The sequence below is a fragment of the Canis lupus genome, chromosome 36 (genome assembly GCF_048164855.1).
Source record: "Canis lupus baileyi chromosome 36, mCanLup2.hap1, whole genome shotgun sequence".
In the NCBI taxonomy this organism is placed as follows: Eukaryota; Metazoa; Chordata; class Mammalia; order Carnivora; family Canidae; genus Canis; species Canis lupus.
In genome coordinates this window covers 17,592,616-17,615,120 of record NC_132873.1, presented here as the reverse complement: position 1 = coordinate 17,615,120, position 22,505 = coordinate 17,592,616, and the positions used below count along the sequence as shown (strand labels likewise).

At 39.6% G+C, this 22,505-nt stretch overlaps 1 protein-coding gene across 5 annotated transcripts in view; it reads left to right on the top strand.

Moving 5' to 3' along the window:
• The window catches only part of PARD3B (par-3 family cell polarity regulator beta), a 987,000-nt gene that overhangs the window by 59,013 nt on the left and 905,482 nt on the right, over positions 1-22,505 (top strand). The window contains exon 1 of one of the 5 annotated variants that reach the window (XM_072813100.1): positions 3,314-3,424. The exons of 2 other annotated variants lie outside the window; for them this stretch is intronic. Coding sequence is in view for 1 of the 3 variants with exons in the window: in XM_072813098.1 (XP_072669199.1) it covers positions 6,492-6,584 (93 nt within the window). In the remaining 2 variants the exon portion in view is untranslated. Of the gene's footprint in view, positions 1-3,313; positions 3,429-6,472; positions 6,585-22,505 lie in introns of those variants that run through there. 2 more of the 5 variants (XM_072813101.1, XM_072813098.1) reach the window with 2 other exon arrangements.

Sequence of the window (22,505 nt, the reverse complement as noted above, 5' to 3'; positions counted from 1 at the left end):
CTCTTCATAATGAACTTGAAGTTTTTGTTTTTCCCCCCATTGGATAAGAATGGAGTGGAAAGATTTCTTTCAAAGACTGATCTTTAAGCACATTTCCTCAATATAGACCTTAAGACCTTTATTTTATAATAATGGAAGTAAAATATTTGATGCATTGAATCTTCTCATGCATATAACCTCGTTTTCTACTCCATTTATTTGATAATTGTTTCATCATTTCAAATTCAATTTGTAATAGCAATGAACACTCTTTAATATTTTTCTAATAAGGATTAGTTGGAGAGGTTAATATGGTCAGAAATTTAAAGAAGCTCAGAGTCATCTTAATGAGTGTCAGGTAATTAACCTACATGAATAGATTAAAGAAATCAAGCAGCACGCTGATGGGTTTTCCTTTCAAGTTCAAATTTAGAACATCATCTATGCAGTGGTTAGGTCTTACACATTAGATGGTGATTGCTATATTGTTTTTTAATATATAAAAAAACTTAATAGTGAAACGTTATTAGAATTCCTCATCAAATTTGATTAATTGAAGAATGATTATGATATGTGATAGGAATTTTGAATTCTTATGTGTGAATAATATTTTTTAATAAATAGTCTCCTCCGAATGAATTTCTTTATAAATCAGGAACCAGTGTTTTAATATAGGGAACTCCTCTTACAAGAAAAAAATCATAATGTAAAACTTAAGCAGATTATGAACTGGCTTAATTTAGGTCTAAGAGACTTGGTGAAAATGATTGTCACTATTATCTATTCCTGTGGTCACTGTTGGATTAAAAGACAAGTTCTAGAAGTAATCCTGAGTGGTTCAAAGGCAATATTTCTTTTTTTTTTTTTTTTAATTTTTTAAATTTTTATTTATTTATGATAGTCACAGAGAGAGAGAGAGGCAGAGACACAGGCAGAGGGAGAAGCAGGCTCCATGCACCGGGAGCCCGATGTGGGATTCCATCCCGGGTCTCCAGGATCATGCCCTGGGCCAAAGGCAGGCGCCAAACCACTGCGCCACCCAGGGATCCCAAAGGCAATATTTCATCTAACTTATTCAAACAGATGACATTTATCTTCTTCTTAAGGAATTCTAGAAATTTATGGACATTTGTCCTTTGTTTAGTTAATTACAGCTGAGTTGATATAAGCTATATTTGTCTCTCTGGCCCTACTGGAAGTGGTGTGCAAATAGTTACTATACTTTTTCTTTTTTCTTTAAGTGAATTATGGCAATTCTAGGTCAGGGAGTCTAAAAGTAGAGATCCTTGTTTGTTTTTTTCTTTTTTAAGGATTTATTTATTTATTTGAGAGCCAGAGTGAGAGATCACAGAGGCAGAGGAAGAGGGAGAAGCAGACTCCCTGCTGAGCAGGGAGCCTGACGCGAGGCTCCATCTCAGGGCCCAGGGATCATGACCTGAGTGGAAGCCAAACGCTTAACTGACTGAGCCACCCAGGTGCCCTAATCCTTGGTTTTGATCCCCTCATGAAGGGGAAGGTATTTCTAGTATTGGGTAAATAGCCTCACCTTGGTACAGAATCTGGATTTGTACTTCCGCTCTGCCACTTGCCATTCACTCCTTCAGCCTCACCATTCTGTCTTGTGCAGTGGGGACACAAGTTTCGTCATGTGGACAGAATAAATGGATCTTGCTGTGAAAACATTTTGTAAATCTGCTAAGTAATGCAAATACCAGATGTTTCATTGTTAACTTCATTAGGGGAAGCTTCTGTCAATCTTGGGTATGTCCCCTCTAAGCTAAATGAACTCTGTTTTCCTTTTGACTTAGTTTTCAATCTTCTATTCTCTTTCTATAAACCCTGCCCAAGAATTTCCTTAAATGGGTAGTACAAAGAAACCGTGAAAATCTGGTCATGAGTTCAAGGGAAGGTAGAATGTTAGAATTAGTTGTATACATACCATTCCTAATCTGTAAATAGTAAAATGTCAATTTAGGTCAGAATGTTGGATTTAATTTGCATTTTTGGGCCTGGTTGTTTCTCATTGTCACAGACTCTATGGACAATTCTCAGCACTAAATGGCTAATTATTTATAAGGGAGGCCAAGTTAAATCAATCCATTTTGGGCTCTTGTGTGAACAGCTCTGAGTTGATTGTTGGTGAGATAAAGATTAAAAAAAATCCACAAAACCTTTAAACTTTTTAGTCTGGTTAGAAGATGTCATATCCCATGAAAGTCAGAAATTGATAATCAAAGTGTCTCAACCACTCATTTGTTTCATTTGGATTTTATGAAATATATTCTGGGGATGGCAAGGAGCTATCTTTATACCACTTTGTATTGCCTTTTGACCAACACTTTGCTCGTAGCAGATACTCAATAAATATTTTGAATCAAGCTGTAGAACCAGGATAATTATAAACCTCTACTATTAGAATAATAGTTAACAGGATAGATATTACTGATATTAGGTTAATAGCATCCTCTGAAACTCTAAGGAGAGAACATTTAGCTCTCTAAATTATATAGCTGTGTGCTCATTTATTTATCTTTTAAAGTGGTCAATAAAGAGCCTTCTTGCTCAGCACAGGAATGAGGAAGTGCAGCTGGAAACGTCTTTAAATCAGAAAAGTTGAAAATACTGAATCCTTGTCACTATAACCTGAGGCGTCTAAGTTAATTTTCTTTTATGCCTTTGTAACTCCTATTTTATTAAATTTGCTGTCAACCTCTTTGAGAGTTTTTTTTTCTTTTTTTTTTTCTTTTCTGGATCTGACTTTCTAATGGCATATTTTGTTTTAGAAAGACAGTATCTAAGCTGTGGTTGAAATAATTTGTAGGGCATGATTAATTCACCAGTATTCAGGAATCCTCACCAAAAGTATTTCAGTGGTTATTGTTTGTTAATTTCTCTACTGGGGCAAATTAAGTAGTGATAAGTAATCTGCGAAGTCTGTGTGAACAGTTGCGATCCCTGAGGACCATCAGGGACAGATACTGAAAACATTGGAAGTTTACCCTTCCGACTTCAGCGTTTTTCTTTAAGTCAGACCATAAGATATTTTTCATTGTCCTCATAACCATCTGTTAACAAAAATGTAGAACCTTAATGCCTGTTCGGTACATCCTGCTAACTCTGCTATATCAACAACACTGATTCACTCCTCACACCAGTGCTTTTGGCTAATTCCAAAGGGGACTCAGCACAAAAAGAATGTGAAGCATGCAGTACAAATCTAGCAGGAGTGTTGGAAAAACATTTCAGTGTTTGAGTTGCACTTCCTGTTGCTGTGAAAGATCTTTCTTCATTTTCTACCTTAGTTTCCCCTTTAGAAGATAGTGGCACAACTTTCTAGGGGAGTTCACTTGGGCACAGACTGGAGGGACATCTGGTTCATTCAGCCGTCTCCTGGGTAAATCCTCGGGTGATTTCCTTTCACCTGACCCACTACTGCTGGCACATAGTAGGTACTGCTTGCTGGATAAGTAACAAATATTTATTGAAAAGTATTTCGTTATTTCCGTTTACACTTAATAGAACCAGATGATGAGGCTGAGATGCTTGCATTTATCATTACTGACCTCATTTTCTAATCTCTGAATATTAACAGTGTTCAGAGAGAATATTTGTTTTATAGGAAATGGTCTACTCTTTGTGGCTTTGACATTCTGAGTGCTTTTCCTCGCCACTGAGTTGGACAAGGGCAATGCTTTGTTACAAAAGGGGTGGAGGTCATTTTGATATCTTGTATTTAACTCTAAGTATTAATATTCTTTAGATTTCATTCTGGAATTCATATCAGAAAAAAAAGTTTTAATATTAGCTCAGGAAGAAAATACAGTCTGTGTGGTGGCATGTGGCCTACTGCAAAAGCTAAGCTTTTTTAAAGTGAAATTTTCCCTTTAAAAGCTGCTTAACATCCAGTCTTTCCAATAGATATGTTTAAAGCAGAAATACAAATCTGCTCCTGAACCTCCTATGCTTTAAACTGCTTCTTGAAACACAGAAACTTAAAAAATTTACTCCATATATTTAATGTTTGACTGAAGTGATACACATAGCAAGTGGTTTTAGATTTTTTTGGGAGGAGAGAAATTACGTTTCTTTCTGATCTTTTACTTAGTCAAGTGGTACCTAGAGGTCATCTTTGCAGTCTGGGGCAATCAAGCCAAACCTTTCTCTTCTGAGTGATTCGTTTCCTAGGAAGGCTTTTGTTTTTATACCTTCTTTGCTCATAAGGCAGTAACGTATTAATGGTTGAGGTGCCTGGGTGGCTCAGTTGGTTAAGTGACCGACTCTTGATTTCGGCTCACATCATGGTCTTAGGGTTGTGAGGTGGAGCCCTGTGTAGGGCTCTGATCTCAGCATGGAGTCTGCTTGTCCCTCTTCCTCTACTTACTTCTCCCCTCATTCATGGTGGCTCCTTCCCCTCTTTCTCTTCTCTCTCTCTCCCCCTCTTTCCCCCTCCCTCTCCTCCTCCCTCCCACTAAAGAATCAGTCTTTAAAGCAATAATGTGTCAAGGGTTAACCGTGAACCGATGGCTCTCAATCCTGATTGCGTATTAGGATCACCTAACCTGCTCCTAGTGATTGCTTTAGCCTGGGGCTCCAGCTTTGGCTACCTTTGAAAGCTTCCACGGTGTTCTCACTGCAGCCAGAGCACAGGATGGCAGTGGAGTGAGCGGGAGAGGAGTAATGATGTAAGTTTTCATGTATCACTCATTTTGTGGGGAAACAGCATTTTTGGTTCCATTTTCATTATGTAGATTTTTTTTTTTTTTAAGTTTTGAGAGAGAGGGGTACCTGGGTGGCTCAGTGGTTGAGTATCTGCCTTTGACTCAGGTCATGGTCCTGGGATCGAGTCCCACATCAGGCTCCCTGCAGGGAGCCTGTGTTTCCTTCTGCCTATGTCTCTGTCATAGATAAATAAATAAAATCTTAAAAAAAAAATTTGAAAGAGGAAGAGTGAGAGAGAAGACAAGAATGAAATGAGAAGGGGCTGAGGGAGGGGGAGAGAGAATCCTAGGTGGATACTGAATGAATGGAGCCCAACATGGGGCTTGATCCCAAGACCCCGAGACCACAACCCGAGGGGAAACCAAGAGTCAGACGCTTCACTTAGCGCACCACCCAGGGTCCCCTGTGTAGATGGTTTTAATTCCAATCTCAAACCTTAATGTAAGAAGTACTTAGGGTCATAGAATTTCCTAAAACTGCCAATCCTTGGGCCAGTGCACACATTCTAACTCCTGAAGGGAGGGGCTGAGCACACCACCAAGTGATTTAAAAAAAAAAAAAAATTATTTGACAGCAAGGGAGAGGGAGAGAAAGCTCACACAAGCAGGGGGAGAGGCAGGCAGAGGAAGAGGAAGAAGCAGGCCCCACACAGAGCAGGGAGCCCAGTGCAGGACTTGATCCCGGGATCACGACCTGACCTGAAGGCAGACACTCAACTGACGGCCCCCATTGAGTGATTTTGATAGAGTTGAAGTTCAGTGTTCTTCAGTAAATGCCATGTTCCGGTTATCTATGCCAGCATAACAAAACATTCCAAAACACATTAATGTATTTACGCATTATATTTCGTGGGCTGGGGGTCAGGATTTTGCCGTAGTTTGGCTCAGAGAGTGCTTCCGTTCCATGCAGTGTCACCTGGGGTCCCTTGGCGATTCAGCTGGTGGCTGGTCTACCAGGTCCAAGATGGCTTAATTCACACGCCTGCCACCTAGGCCTACCTAGCTAAAAGGCTGGGCTCTGCTGGGCCCTCTTCACACACTCTTGGGGCTTTCTGACAAAGCCCTAAGGGATTTGTACTTACAGGGTGACTGAGGGCTCCTGGTATTTCAAGAGAACCATGCAAGAAGGAGCTTTGGGGTTTATTTGTCATTTCTGTCACATTCTTTGGGGTCAAGCAAGTCTAAAAAAGCCTAGATTTAAGGGGAGGAGAATTAGACTCTTTCAGCAAGAGAAGTAGAAGGAACTTGCAGCAAGCTCTATCAGCCCCATGCAGAAACAGGCAAAAGTCATATTGCTTTGATCCCATCACGACTCTCTGAGTTACTGATTCACAGTTACTATTGTACTACAGGGGCTTAATATCTTCCACCTGGTTACCTTCAGCGATTTCTAAAAGGTATCTCTACCTATATATCCGTGTTTTTATTCACATGGCACAACTAATCTTTTTGAAACATGGGAGTGTGGTGTGGTGGTTAAACAGGACAGACCTTGGAGTGAGACTAGCTGAGTGCAAATTCTGCTTCTGGTATTTATTTCCTTCATGCCTTTGGGCAGTGTACTGTACCTGCACCTTACTGTTACAATTTCCCTTTTACAATTAAAACAACTAGCCCAGTGGGTTGTTTTGAGAATTCAGTGAGTAGTATATGTAATGCCCTAAAATGTGTTGGGATAAAATGGTCTCTATTATTGTTGCTGTTAGCATTTTTATGGCAAGGCATTCAAGCCCTACCATGCTCTGTTGCACCTTTTATTTCCAACCTCATTGCCTAGGACTGTTTCTGTAATCCATGTTGCAGCCTCATTCAGCTCTCTTCTGTGCCATCTGCCTGTCTTCCCGTGTTTTCCATCTTGACTGCTGCTCATGCTGTCATCTGTCAATGGTAAGCTGACTTCTGTCCCCCTCTTCTTTAGAAAGTGGTTTTACTCCAGGGCTTTAGAAGCTTTCCAATCAATGGAAACCAGAATTTTGTACTTTATTCCATGACCCAAACGTGGCTCTGTTCGGTCCCTCTGATTCTCCAGTATACTCACGGCAATACTGCCTACTGCCCTCCCAAACTTTGGCCTTTGCATTTCCCACAGGAGTAGCACGGTTCTGTGCCTTACATGTTGGTGTTTAAAATTAGGTGTGGTATCAGGAAAGCTCAGGTTATGCTGCAGTAACAAACAGTCTGGGTTTCAGTGGCTTAGAATAACTGTCTTATTGGTCATGCCATCAGCCTGGGATGGGTCATAGGAGATCTGCTCATTTCATCATTTGGGGCCCCAGCTGATGGAGACTTCATCCTATAGCATGTTTCCATGATTATAGAAAGTCAGTGGAGATATAAATCAATGCACTGGCTCTTATAACTTCTGCACAGGGGGGCACGTGTTACTTATGCTCACATTTCTATAGCCAGTTACATGTCAAACCTGAGTTCAAGTGGGTGGTAAAGAGTGATTCTCAGGATCACATGTTCTCAGTATAAGAACAACTTATGAACAAGCTCCAGTGGCTACCACAGATGACTCCCTGGCTTCATTACCTATTCCTGTAAGATGCTGCTAGGTTAATAGGACCAAATTGCTATGAAAGCTTCACCTGTGTGTACCTCAAAAGGGTATAGCATTCAATTTGGGTGATTCCATAGGCTGTCGCTCAGCTCTCCTTTGGATGCTGTTTTAAAGAAAAAAAAAACAAAAAATCATGCAGTAGCAGTTATATTGTGTTTATGGTTTTTCTTAGAAATATTAAAGCCTCAAATAGTCTCTTTCATATATTTCTCTTAAAAAAAAAAAAAAAAGACCTTCTTTTACCCTTGTGGGAGCGCTGACTTCCATCTTGTTAACACTTGCCCAGTGACCTTCCTCAGGACTATGTGTTTCAGGCTCCAAGGAGGTTAAATGTATGTTCTGACCGGAGTGTGGGAAGCCCTATTTCTGATCTCTAAAGTGGTGCACAGAAGGCCCCACTTTAGATAACTAGTAGCGATGACTGGTGCACAGAGGCCCCATTTTATATAACGAGCAGAAATGACGGCTCACTGAAGGCCCCCACTTTAGATAACTAGTAGAGATCATCTACTAGTTAGCAAGACCCAGGAGTCAACTCTAGTATGTTAGAACTCACACCAGGTGACCATAAAATAGGCTCCTGGGCAAAGTCCCCTTCATTTTGGAGGTTTACTAAATTGAGCATGTTTAGTAACAAAGTGATAATGATCTTAGCAAGTTGGAGAGAGAGTCTATAAACCTAATTTTCAGTAACTCAAATTTAAGATAGTAACCAGAAGGAAACTATAGCAGATGCTGACAACCACATACATGAAAGATTACGTTTATTAAATGCAACAGTTGGGACATTTTTTGTTCCTATACAGTCACCCATATGAAGGCCCACCAAAGAACTTTGCTTTAAGGAGTTCTAAGAAGTAGAGACTCGAGGGAAGCCCATAAAGGTTAGGGAATAACTGGAAAGGGGGTTGGCACATAGAGGAACTAGGGTCCTAATTGACTGGTTGAATATATCAGCGGAGTAGAGCTTCTGTTAACATTTTAAGTTGGCAACATTCTCCCAAGGACCAGAAATCACTGCTTGTGTAGCTACTTGTCATCTGTGAAAGGTATGGAAAAATAGGCTAAGGAAGGGCAGAAAATTATAAAGTGAATCAAATAATACAGTGGCAGCAAAGGATTTGAGAACCAAGGGAATGAAGGATATGGGAGTGGCTGTACCTGTGAGGGTGTTCAGCTGTTTGGAGTCCCCAGAGAACTGAAGTGAACGGTGTGGTCTCCCATTCCTGAGCAGGGAATAACTCTTCATTAATTGCTTAGTGTTCTATTCCTTAGGAGTTGTAGGTAGCTGAATTCAGTGGCAGATGAAGTGGTTAATGTGAACTGTAACCTAGTAATGTAAACTTTCATCACATGAAAGCCGGGTATTTTTTTTTTTTTTTAAGACCTGGACCCCTTTGACACTTGGGACGTGTATTAACCCCCTGTCTGTGTGTGTGTGTGCCATATGCTTCATTCTGGAGTCTTAGGAGGACTCTCTGTTTAGAATCCTTACAGCACAGGCAAGGGGAAGTTTGTAAACTAGTCTGTATCCCCAGCCATCAGCTACTTCATAGATATCTATCCCAAAGAGTGGATGTATTGGTGGTTTAAGACAGGCAATAGGGGGAATTTGTTTGTTTTTAATTTTAGGCATTTTAAACAGCACATGCTTGCGTATTTTAAAAATATTTGCTTTAACGCAACACTAAATATTGTAGGGGGCAAGGAAAGTTTACAGTAAAGCACATTTGCTTGGGGAGAAGGTTTCCATGGCTCTCCACTAGCTGTTATATGTTTACAGCCTGCAGAACTTTCACTCTGGCTTTGTTCCCAGGAAAGAAAGCTCTGCCCTTTCCCATTCTTCTACCCTTCGTGTATGTGGGCGGCTGTGCATCTCCTGGGGGAGGGCACTGGGAGTAAAGCTGAGCAGAGTAGTCCTTGGCTCCCAGAATCTCAAGCCAAGTGGAATTGTTCTGAGTTGGCTCGTCTTACTTTCTCATGGTTACGCCTGGAAAGAGGTGGGTTTTGGGCGTCATGTTTCCTGAAAGCATGAACTCTTTATTAGCACAAATAAATCAGTTCGTTGGCTCAGTAGATTTTGGGAGCCCTGGGAACATTAATAAATCCTTGCATAGGGATGTTGCTTACCTGGGAAATACTCCGATTATGATTCCCTGACTCGGACATCATCCGCTCAGTACTCCTCATGCTCCCTCTGACCCCCAAATCCCCAAATGCGTAACACATGTTTGCAAGATGATGATGATATTGAAGGTGAAAGGATTTCAATCTCTAATTTACACTTCTCAGAATAATAGAATGGTTTTAATGTGTCATGTTGTGGATGAAGGGGATGTTTGAAACTGATTTAAAATAAAAGTATGAGGCTGTGTACCTCAATCTGGCACTGTCTCCAGTTATGATGGAATAATGGTTCAGGTAATACCTTGCTATATTGCTCTGGAGTTAGGCTGCTTTTAAGATAAACCAGTTAAAAGTTATAATTTGTACTTCTGTTTCTAAAGTTAAATTTGAATGATTTTTGTTTTTTTTTTTTTTTTTTTTTTTTTTAGAGAGGGAGAGGGGGGAGTGCACTTGCGTGGGTTGGGGGCAGTGGGGCAGAGGGAGATCGGGAGAGAGAGAATCCCTAGCAGGCTCCATGCCCAGCGTGGAGCCTGACTCAGGGCTCAATGTAATGACCCTGAGATCATGACCTGAGCCAAAATCAAGAGTTGGACGTTTCACCAACTGAGCTACCCACGTCCCCCTGAATGACGTTTTTAAGATGTTTTCTTCCCTGGTAGGTGTTTGGATCTATTTAGAAAATTTTGATTTTGAAAATTAAGTCTGAGAGTGTCCAGGTAAAAAGCATCATGTATTTAACGTTAGCCTTTTTTTTAGTCACCCAAAACATTTTGCTGAATGTTTTGGAGTTGGCACGTGGCATCTATAAAGAATTAAAGTGCCATCTTGCTAAAAGATGATGAAATCTGGGTGCTAACATTTGCAACATGAAACTGAAAGAGATCATGTAAGTAGTTTATCCACATATTTCTGGCTTCTTGTTCTCTTGTCCTTTGTAGAGTCACTTTGATTGTTACTCCACTTCCCGACAGACTGTTTCTCTGAATAGGAAAAACTTGTCTTCCCCGCAGTGTCCTTAGAGCAAGAAATGGCTAGTTAGTTGGTCCAGTCTGTGTTTACTACAGCCCAGCAGTTTTATGTATTTATTTGCACAGCAGTATTGCTATCACATAAAACTTAATTGATAAATGCTTGAAAAATTGCTGTAAGATTTTTGAAGACCTCAATGTTATTTTACAGTTTACATCAAAGTGGCTGTTCAACATTGCATTTTCCAACTGCTTCATGGTGCCAGCCCTCCAGCAGCCAAGGGTAGAGCAGCACCTTGCCTGCCTGCCGGCAGAGTAATTCCACAGCCTGAGCAGGGAAGACTTAAGTAAGGACTTCCTTGCCCACGCTTTGATGCTCTGTAAACACAAAACAAAATTTTTATTTCTGGCTTCTAACCTGTTAGGAGAGTGGTTAGCTCAGTAGGAGCCAAAATGCATCAGAGATAAAAGGAAATAGGCTGGGGAGACTTTACTCCTGGGGCCAGGTGAGAAGTAGCTGGTGTCATTCTGAATGTGCTGCAGATGAAGAAATCCTTGTAGCCCTCTTAGGGTACCCATTTAGAAGCATCCTATTAAAATTTGCTACATAGTTAAAGCTGACATTTTGAACCCTGTCTGAGAAAGTGGGAAACCCTTGTCATGAATAATGCTATGTAGAGCAGTAGATTAGGACTTCTACCTTTTATCTTGCTTTCAATTCTAATGTGGCATTCCATTCTCTGTCATTTTAGTTAAAATGTTACTTGGGAAGGCAGAGGTCATTTGGAGATTGTGTTGTGGCATGTAAATAAAACTAACAGTCTTTGTTTTAAAGTTGTACTGCCTCTCTGTTCTTCATTCACACCGGTTCAAGACAGTTTAAAGATTTTTTTTCTTCGAACAGGATTATGATATGTATTCTATAAATCAAAATGAGGAAACCATTGAAACCGTCTTGTTTTTCATGTCTTTAATAGAGTTAACGGACAGATTAAGTTGGAAAAAGTCTGCAATTATTTTAAAACATGCTGATCAGCTTATTTTAATTTCATCTGCATGTATCACATGTAAAAAGCTTTGCAATATATGGGAAAAGGTAAATCTATGTATAAGTGCAAGCTTGCAGGACATAGCAAAAATGAATGAGTTTGTTTCTTTCAAGCCTATTACCTCTTAAACCAGGATCTTAGACGCCAATCATTGCAGTGGCTACAAAAGTAATTGGAGAAATAAACCCGTGCTGTTTGCATTTTAGACAGGGAGATTCTATTAACCTATGTGCTATTTCTGATTCTTGAAAGATGACATCTTCCTGTTTTACCCTTTTCTCATGTATAGGGGTGCGTATGGGGAAATGTAACACTATTTGGTAGTAGACTGCGTCATGCTTGCTGAGTGTTAGGGAGACACTGGGTTGCTCCTACTCAGCTTTGGTTGGTCGGTGCCTAAATGGAACATAGGCCGTCTCTGTCCGGATTTTTGCTTTTATAGGAGAAGATAACCAGAGTTCTTCTGCAGCCTCCCCCATTTGTACATGGCAAAGAACAGTAACAAGCTCTACACCCCAAACAGCATAGTTCTGCAGGTTGGCTCAGCCAGCTGCTGATTCCTGGTGAATTATTAGGTGGCTGTCTTTTCTTTCCAGTTATGTCTAGTTTAAAGCAAAAAAATGGACAGAAAATTTATTCACAGTTTCCAAGTGCATTTATTCAGTCTTAGCTTTTCAGAGCTAAGACTTTTAAGAGGATTTAAAAAACATTTGTCAAAAATTCATAAATTCCTGATTTCTTTGCAAAATAATTTAAAACTTTGTATAAAGTTAACTGTATATTCCTTTTCTGTTACCTGGTATCACTTTGAATTTTTAAATTGTACTTTAAAACAAAGTAAGACATTCAAAACTATGTATTCCAAGGTTTTCAACAAATGTCAGCAATTTCATGCCCACTCCTTCTTACCTGTTAGTAGCAGCCACTTTCAACTTATTTATTTATTTTTTAAAGATTTTATTTATTTATTCATGATAGAGAGAGAGAGAGAGAGACAGAGACAGGCAGAGACACAGGCAGAGGGAGAAGCAGTCCTGACGTGGGACTCGATCTCGGGACTCCAGGATCGCGCCCCGGGCCAAAGGCAGGCGCTAAACCGCTGAGTCACCCAGGGATCCCCATCTTCCTTAAATGTTTCTTCTCATTTCTTAGCAATATGCTTGAATGATTTTTCTTGATTTTAAAATTTAATATGTTTTCACTTGATCTATTTGTAGACAATGATTTAGTTGTTTTTCACTTCTTTCATCTAGTTCACATCCCTTAGCACTTATCTCCATTCTTCCTGCTTCATTAGTTAAAATTTTGGTGAGATCAGCATTCAGGTTTTTTTTTTTTTTATATATTGAAGTATAAAGACACAAAGTTCTATTAGTTTCAGGTGTACAGCATAGTGATTGGGAAAGCCTGTATGTTTTGGTATGCTCGCGCAGTGTAGCTAGCATCTGTCCCCATACATCACTGTTAGAGTACCATTGATTATAGTTCCTATGCTGTACCTTTTATCCCCGTTCACTTACTCATTCCATAACTGCAAGTCTGTATTCTCCACTTGCTTTCACTCATTCTGTCCATTTACCCATCCTCCACCCCTCTAGTAACCATCAGTTCTCTGTATTTATGGGTCTGTTTCTCCTTTTTGTTTATTTGTTTTGTTTTTAGATTCCACAAATACCACATGGTATTTGTCTTTCTCAGTATGACTTCTTTCAATTAGCCTAATATCCTCTAGGTCCATCCGTGTTGTTGCAGAAGGCAAGATCTTCCTCTTTTTTTTTATGGCTGAGTAAATTTTGTGTGAGTGTGTGTGAGCGCACGCGAGAAAGAGAGAGAGAGAGAGGGAGAGGAGAGAGAAAGGGAGAGAGAGAGGGAGGGGGAGGAAGGGAGAGGGAGGGAGGGAGGGAGAGAGGTATTTATACCACGTCTTTATCCATTATCTCTTAGTGGACACTTGAGCTACTTCCATATGTTGGCTACCATAAATAGTGCTGTAGTAAACATTGGGGTGCATATATCTTTTCAAATTAGTATTTTGTTTTCTTTGGGTAAATACCTAGTAGTGCAATTACTGGATCATATGGTATTTCTATTTTTGATTTTTTGAGGAACCTCCATACTGTTTTTCACAGTGGCTTGTACAACTTAACATTCCCATCAACACTACATGAGGATCTTGTTCTTCTTATCCTCACCAACACTTTTTTTTTTTTTTTTTGACTCTGGCTATTCAGACAGGTGTGAGTGAGATGATCTCATTGTGTTGTTGATTTCTATATTCCGGATTAGTAATGTTGAGCATCTTTTCATGTACCTGTTTGCCATTGGTGTGTCATCTTTGGAAGGAATGTCTATTCAGGTCCCCTGCGCATCTTATTTTCCTGCCTATTTTTAAATAATGTTAAGGGGCACCTGGCTGCCTCAGTTGATAGAGCATGCAACTTTTGATGTTGGGGTTGTGAGTTTGAGCCCCACATTGGGTGCAGTGATTACTTAAATCTTTAAAAAAAAAGCCTTATTGTTTCTTTGGTGTTAAGTTGTAGACGTTATTTATAGATTTTGGATATTAACCCCTTATACATCATTTGCAAATACCTTTTTGCAATCAGTAGGTTGCTTTTTTGTTTTGTTAATGGTTTCCTTCAATGTGCAAAGGCTCTTTATTTTGATAAATTTTTAATAGTTTATTTTTGCTTTTATTTTCCTTTCCTGAGGAGACCTACATAAAACAGTTCTGCTAAGGCTGATGCCAAATTGCTGCCTGTGTGGTTCCCTGCCCCCCCCCCCCCCTCCAGGAATTTTATGGTTTCAAGTCTCACATTGAGGTCTTTAATGTATTTTGAGTTTCTTTTTTGTGTATGGTGTAAAAATTGGTCCAATTTGCCTGGCAGCGTTTGTTGAAGAGATGGTCTTTTCTGCACTGTATGTTCTTGCCTCCTTTGTCATAGATTAATTGACCTTATAAGCATGGGTTTATTTCTGGGCTCTTTTCCAATGATCTATGTGTCTGTTTTTGTGCCAGTACCATACCATTTTGATTACCTCAGCTTTGTAGTGTATCTTGAAATCTGGGAGTGTGATACCTCCAGCTTTGCTCTTCTTAAGATTGCTTTGGCTATTCAGGGTCCTTTGTGGTTCCTTTAAAAAGTTTTTTTTTAAGTTTTTATATAAATTCCAGTTAGTTAGGGGCGCTTGGCTGGCTTAGAAGAGCATGTGGCTCTTGATTTCAGGGTTGTGAGTTTGAGTCCCATGTCGGGCATAAGGATGACTTTAATAATATTTTATTTATTTAATAATAAATAAACTTAAAAAATTCCGGTTAGTTGACATAGTATAATGTTAGTTTCAGGTGTACAATATGCAAATCTTAATATTTAGGTTTTACCAAATTTTAGCCACATAGTGTACAATAAAGTTTTTCATTTGTACAAATATTTTATTTTCCTGGTTTTAATAATGGTTTCTCTTCTCAATATATTTCAAATACATCTAGCAGATTTTTGAGAAAGGATCTGTAAGAGATTTTTGGTTTTTGATAATTTGTCTGAAAATGTCTTTAGTCACACTTGATTATTAAGATCAAATTCTAGATTGAGGTCATTCTTCAGAATTTTGAAGAGTTTCTTTTGTCATTGTTTGTTTTCAGTGTTATTAAAGCCTCTATTTTACCCACTTTACACCTATAAACCTTTCCATTTTTTTCCCTTCCAATTATATGAAATTTCATAATGTCTGTGGTTTTTAAAAATCATTTATTATGCTGGCTCTAAGGGCATTTGCTAGAGCTTTTAGGTCTGTAGACATCCTTCAATTTTGAGAAACTATTTCTGTAACCTCATTCTGCCCCCCTCTCCCCAACCACTCCCCAACACACGCACATGCAGACACAATTTTTCAGGTATTCTTTCTGACTCTTCTGCATTTGGACTTCCTGAAGTACTCCTCTAAATTTCTTTATCTGTTTTTTTTTTTTTCCTGTCTTTCTGTTCTACTCTCTGCGATGCTTTCTGAGATCTATTTTTCTTTTGAATTTATTTCTACCACCAAATTTTCCAGTTTATGAATGTTTTTAAGTATAGCTGTTTTTGCATGGATGCAGTATACTCATCTAAGGATATTAAAGTCTTTTTGAAGTTTTTTTTCTATTTACACTGTCTTTTCACAGGGATATTTATTTTTCATTTTTATTTGTGTTGGTCTTTGACCTTCATGTTAGAGGATTTCCACACATGTATGGTGAGCTTTACCACCTTTTCATATTTGAGAGAATCTATGTTCTTGCCTTATTGACTGGTAGTGTTTTTTCTCTGTAGGGTCATTCTGTGTCCCGTTGGGCCTCCTAAATGTCAGAGTCCATAGATTTGTTCTTTTTCCCTTCTACTGGTTCATTTTCCCATACAGCAGCAGTTTTTAGAACTTTGGTCTCATGGCTGTTTCACTTAATATTAAAAACTATTAAGGATGTAATGGACGAGTGCTGTTTGATAGAAATACAATGGAGGGGATCCCTGGGTGGCTCAGCAGTTTAGCGCCTGCCTTGGGCCCAGGCCCAGGGTGCGGTCCTGGAGTCCCAGGATCAAGTCCTGCATCTGGCTCCCTGCATGGAGCCTGCTTCTCCCTCTGTGTCTCTGCCTCTCTCTCTCTCTCTCTCTCTCTCTGTCTCATGAATAAATAAATTAAAAATCTTTAAAAAAATGAAAATAAAAAAAAATGCAAGCTATAGATGTGGTTTTAAATTTCCTGGTAGCCACACTAAAAGATTGGGTTAAGTAAAATATATTAATTTCAATGATTCCAAAATACTGTTTTGACATGTAATCAAATATAAGAAGTTGATAAATTTTATGTTCTTTTTAATACAAAGTCTTTGAAATCCAGTGTATATTTTACATATAGAGCATATCTCAATTCAGACTGGTCATATTTCAAGAGTCCAGTAATCACACAAGACTAGTTACTTACTATCTACTACTATCTTATTGGCAGTGCAGCTATGGAACTTTTGTTTGTGTAGGTTGTATCTTGCAGTATTTATATACTTGAAACTAAGATAAAAAAATCGTAAAAATAGTTACCTCATTTAAAAATGCAGTAGTAAACCCATTACATGTTAACAGAAATAGTTATTTTACGTGAAGGTTTTTTAAGACAATTTCATAAGTGACATTGTTTTACATTTTTGCAAATTATCATAATGTATAGCTTAATCGAAGACCCCCTAAGTCCTCATATCTATCATTGCTTTCGGTCTGTCGCAATATGCTGTTTGAAATAGAGGAAAAGGGCATCCCTGGGTGACTCAGCAGTTGGGCGTCTGCCTTCGGCCCAGGGCGTGATCCTGGAGTCTCGGGATCTAGTCCCATGTCGGGCTCCCTGCATGGGGCCTGCTTCTCCCTCTGCCTGTGTCTCTGCCCCCCTCTCTCTCTCTCTCTCTCTCTCTCTCTGTCTCATGATTATATAAATAAAATCTTAAAAAAAAGAAAAAAATAGAGGAAGAAAATCTGTCCCATTCAGATATGTAGTTGGAAAATGGTGGAATATTTTAATACTCTTTTCATATAACTGTGGGTATTTTTTTTTTTTTTGATACTACACCAAAACTCAACAGGTGGTCTAGTTCTTAACAGTGGCAGTAGAATCTGAAATTCTATCAGTGGGCTTTTCAAATCCATTGGTTTGTCTTTCCCTTTGAAGGGATCTTAACCCATACACAGATTTGTAACATTTTTGAGATGCATTGGTTATTTGGACAATGCTGGTTGACTGAATTATGCCAACCTTCCAAATATTGACACATTTCATTATACTATGTCAAAATACCACATTTGCTTGTATTACTATTAGTCTTATCAGAAAAATCTTCAAGGATGAGAAACTATCAAGCCCATGGTGATAGATAGAACTTATCCCAAACCCTAAGTTTTGCTTGAAAGCTTGAATTTATCATTGGCAATAAGTACTGTCAATTGTTATTCTTGAAGTGATAGGCTCACTGTATTGATTATTTAGAAACTTTCTGCCAAATACCCAAGTCTGCATAACCATGGTTTCTCTATCAGACATTTTTTTTGAGGTGAAAATGGTGTTCCATGAAAAAAGGCCAGTGGTTCAGCATGCAAGGTAAAGAATAGTATGTGTCCTTTCCCTGGAGATCACACTCATTCTTTAGTGTGTAGCAGAAGTGCGATATATGTATATGTATATATATAATATATACACACACATATATACACACACACTTGTTGCATAGGATATTGAAAATATAGGTGATTCAAGATTTATTAATAATTTTTACTCCCTCAGGATCTTTTAAGTGAACTCAGTTTTTATTTTTTTTTATTTTTTATTTTTTATTTTTTTTTAAAGTGAACTCAGTTTTTAAAAAATTTCTGAATATGAAATGCCAAGGAGTATAGTGACTACTGTTGTGTGCCATTGTTTTGATTTTTGCTAAGAAAGGAGCAGCTTTTCCTACCCTTGATTTTGTACTATTAATGCAGATTCAACAGTGAAAATGGCAAATTATGTCAAAGTATTGAACATAGTTTCAGTTTTATGTCCTTTCTGCTCATCCCCAGTCTGTGGACCATACTTTGTAAGCTGTGGTCCTAGAGGCATTATCTGATCTTATTGCTTCAGAGGTAAAAAGCCTGGGCAACCAATGTCCAGGTTGGTTAGAGTAAGAAGTGGGCCAGGAGAAGCTTTACTCATTTTTAATGCAGCTTTTCACCTAATTTCTTAGTGTTTACTCTTGCTCAGCTGTTCTCCACATCCACAAAGTTCCTATCCCAAGTTCACAGGCTCCTTTGCTTTGTTTCTCCATAGAGTAAACCTCAAATTTTCCATTTAGGTTGGGAGACTTGATTGCCTATGAGGAGTATCAGCCAGTTCTCTTTTCATCTGTGGCCTCAATCTTAGGGACCTGGTGCCTTCAGGTCTGTCTTTGGTTTTTTGTTTGTTGGCTTCTTTCTAGACTGGCTCAGGTGTTTGCTATCTCTGCTCTAAGTCCAGATATTACCCTTGTACCTGCTTTCAACCTTCCATTTTGCTTCGCTATATCTCGTCTGTGGTGATTTGCACTTCTTGTGTGATTTATTTTAAGTTCCTTTATTAGGGGGGTTAGGCCTAGGAGAATTGCCAAGAGGAATGCATGCATTCAACTCAGGGTTATCTAGAAATCCTCTCCTTTTGGAGTTTGTCTTAGTATGTTCAGGCTGGCATAATAATACCATACACTGGGCAGACTATAAGCAATTTTCAGTTTGTTAGGCTGGAAAGTTCAATATCATGGCTCTAGCAGATTTCAGTATCGGGTGAGGGCCCTCTTCCTCACTGATGGCTGTCTTCAGTGTTCTCATGTGGTAGCAGCGGTGAGGGAACACTGTGAGGCCTCTTTTATAAGAGCACTAATCCTATTCCTGAATCTTCTTCCCTCATGACTTAGCCTCCTTCCAAAGCCTCCCTCTCCCAATACCATCACATTGGGCATGAGGTTTCAACTTATGATCTTTAGGTGGGGACACAGACATTCAATCAGTAATAGTTCAACTGGAGAAAATCTTGTGTACGGTTCCAAATCCCTACTCTTCTATGTGGGGAAGATACAGTCCCCAAATACAATCCCAAATACAAATACAATCTTGTAGCACCCTACTTATTTTTGACATTTCCTTTGTATCTTTCACTTTTTTAGATAGCTTCTCAGCATCTTCATTATGTTCATTACATTTCAAATGTAAAAAATTTTCAGAAGAACGACAGCAGGTCAAGTATCTGATCTGTCCTGCTATCCCCTGTTAGAGCTCACTGCTTCCCATGCCTTTTCAGAAGTTTGTAGCTGTCATGATGAAGACACAGGACTTGAGGGGGATAATTGACCAGCAATTTCACTTTTGTTTTCCAATGTACCTTTAAATGTATTCCATGAGGATAGTTCTTCCCATGCCCTTGAATGAAATCCCAGTACTCTCCTAATCGACTCAAAGCAATAGAGTATATTCCTGTCAGTAGTTCATACAGTCTAGTATAATAGCCAGAAGTGAAAACTTTACTCAGCATTCACGGTTATGCCCTTCACCCAGCTCAGGTCTGCTCCAGGATGTCACTAGCAGGGGATGAAGGGTACTGCTAGCCTTTCTTCTCTTACCTCACTTGTATTACTCATTCCCCAGTTTACTCTCCAGTTCTCACAATGTCATTGCTGGTGTGTGGAGAGGGAGGGCTGGTAAGTAGAGCAGTGTATTTCCTACTGCCTGCTGGAACAAAGGAACACAAAATTATCTGTTAGTCCTGGATGTCAGAAGACAAATGTTGTCTCAATGGGCTAAACTCAAAGTGTGGCCAGAAGTGCTTTCTTTTCTGGGGGTTTTGAGGTAGTGTCCATTTAATTATCTTTTCCAGCTTGTAGAGACTGCCTGCATTCCCTAGCTCTTGGTGCCATCCTCCATTTTCAAAATCATTCTCCTGTCACATCACCATCTCTGACTCTCTGCTCCAATTTCCTCTTCCACTTTGGGAACTTATGTAATTAAATTGGATCCACATGGATAATTCTGGATAATCTCTCCCACTTTAAAATCAGTGACCAGCAATCCTAATTTTTTTCTGTAGCCTTTGAGTGAGTTAAGGTTTGAGGGATTAGGAAATCCTTTTTCAAGGGACGGTCATTAGTCTATTACCATAGGCAACAAAACTTGCAGCTAGGACTGTTGAGTACTCCTGCATGTGTGCTCTCTTGGATTAGCAGATGAGGAATCTGACTCTTGAAGCCTTCTTGACTTCTTTGTGGACCATCCACCCCCACACTCATTGCTGAGAATCTCCTCTGTAGTTCTCCTCTTGTTAGTTAAGCTTAGCTTCCTCAGCTGCTAAGAAGCCAGCAGTTAAGATCCTAGCCCTCCAGAGGCTTCCTCAGTGTACTCATAATGCTCTGCAGGGATCCCCAACCACTAGGTCCCCCATTTTTTTTCTTGTTGTGGCAAAAGGAGTAAAGAGCCATAAGACTGGGCTTTCCATGAGCTCATGTGATATGCCCTGCAGGCAGTTGTCTGCATTTCACTTCAGACTGTGTCACCATGGGGTTAAGGATCCTCCACTGACACTGACGGGAACACGTCATTGCCGCATTGTAGTTGCTAGGACATCAGTGTGCAATGTATGCTAAATCTTTCTTCCCTTAAAGTGTCCTCTCTCAGCTATTTTTGTTTTTATGTGTTTGTTTCCAAACCATATATATATGTGTGTGTGTGTGTGTGTGTGTGTGTATCTCCCTTTAAAAAAGAGTGGATAATTCTTTCAGATTTGTCAAATGTTTCCTCCCCCTTCCCAAGAATCCTCTCTTGGAAAGTTCAGCACTATTACTATTCCTTCTGGAAAGCTTGAAAGGTTAGGGATTGCACTGAGGTTGGGGTAAATTCATGCAGAGAAATGGTACCACCTGGAGCCTCCTGTAGCAACCAGCTGGCCTCTTGTGCTAGTACTGCTTCCAGCCTGATTCTTTCAAGCTTTCTTCAGCCTGCAGTGGCAGGTGGGCTGAAATCACAGAAAATACAGCGAGCCTTTCTCTGCCGGATAACTCTTCTTTTTTCAGGGCAGTGTTCATATGCCACCTCTTTCTTTCATAGGCAGAAGCCGGGCATTCCCTCTAGGAAGGCATAGAATAGGTCTTTGGGGGATAGATGGATGAGACCCAATGTGTATATCAATGTGAACCAAAGAGAAGGCAACTAGCATGAATGAATATCCTTTTAGGATATATATCCACATAGTCCCAGTTTCCCTAAAGTTACTTCTTGTATCTGTGGGACAGAGGAGAGTGTTTTCTCCTCTGTTATCTTGTGTCAAATTGTTTGTCTGAGCTACATTTCTTACTGGGCTGTATTCATATCCCTGGATTTTCACCTGGGATCATGACTAGCTTATTAAGGAAGCTGCGTGTCTTGATGGATGCTGCATGGATGCATGTGGAGGAAAGAACATGAAGTCTGGGCCCCCAGTGCCCTGCTCTGGAAACCTAGAACTGCCACATACTACCAGACAGACCTCTGGCCAGTAAATTTGTTCCAGTCTGTTCTCACATCTATAAAATGATACTTCCATTGGGTTGTAGTGAGGATTAAGTGAATTAATATGAATAAAATGCTTTTTAGAGCAGAACAGTGATCACCCCTTCAGTGGACATGGCCACAGTTGGGATGATGGTGTGGGATGATGGTGGTGGTGATGCTACCTGGAAGTTTGGGTCAGGGAATGTATCTCTTAGGGCCATTCCTTTGGGTTAAGGAGACCTTTCTGATCACTACTTTTACAATATTGATGCTTAGGAGTAAGATAGCAAACTAGTAATTTCCTAGTATGACTTCTGAGAGCATTTCTTGCATTTAATGCAGCCAGAGATATTGACCTCTTTTGACATGAGAGAGGGCTTAAGAACTGAATGACACTGGAAAAAGAAGGGGAAACTGAACCCTTTACATTCAACGCAGAGTATCTTGTTTTGTATGTGTTTAACTTCTACACATGCTGCTTAATATTCTTGGAATATATTTTTCCTTACTGTAATTTTTCTTTTTCTCATTTTGTGTTCATTTGGTAGTTATACAATAAAGAATCATTTATTCAGGAAAATATTTTTGTTTTCTCCTGTTTTAATTGCTTTTACATTAGCTGTTTTTTTCTTGCTCAGTTACTTTCTTGCCAAAATGTATCCTACCCTAAATCCCCTGGATTTTGCATCTGGCTGTGCCCTCTTTGAATGTAGAGAAGGTTTAGCAGAAGTCTGACTGTTGGCTCTGTGGCTGTTCAGCAGGGTTGCGTTGCTGAGAATGGAGAAGGTCAACATTTGGATATCACTCTGCATTCCAAATGTGTGCCGTCCAGTAGTCTCACTGCATGACCAGGGCTGAGCTCATGTCTTCAAGTGCCCCATGTAAGCTGAGGCATAGTTGCTGCAGAATTAATTGGCAGGCATTTCGTCATCGGCTCTTGGTGGCTGAATACAGAGCTGTCCCTTTCTGGTTTGCTTGTTTCTCAGGCTCAAGACATTTTGTACTTTTGCAAGTCTCCAGTAGGGCAGTTGTCAGTGGCATGAAACAGTTGTGTTTAT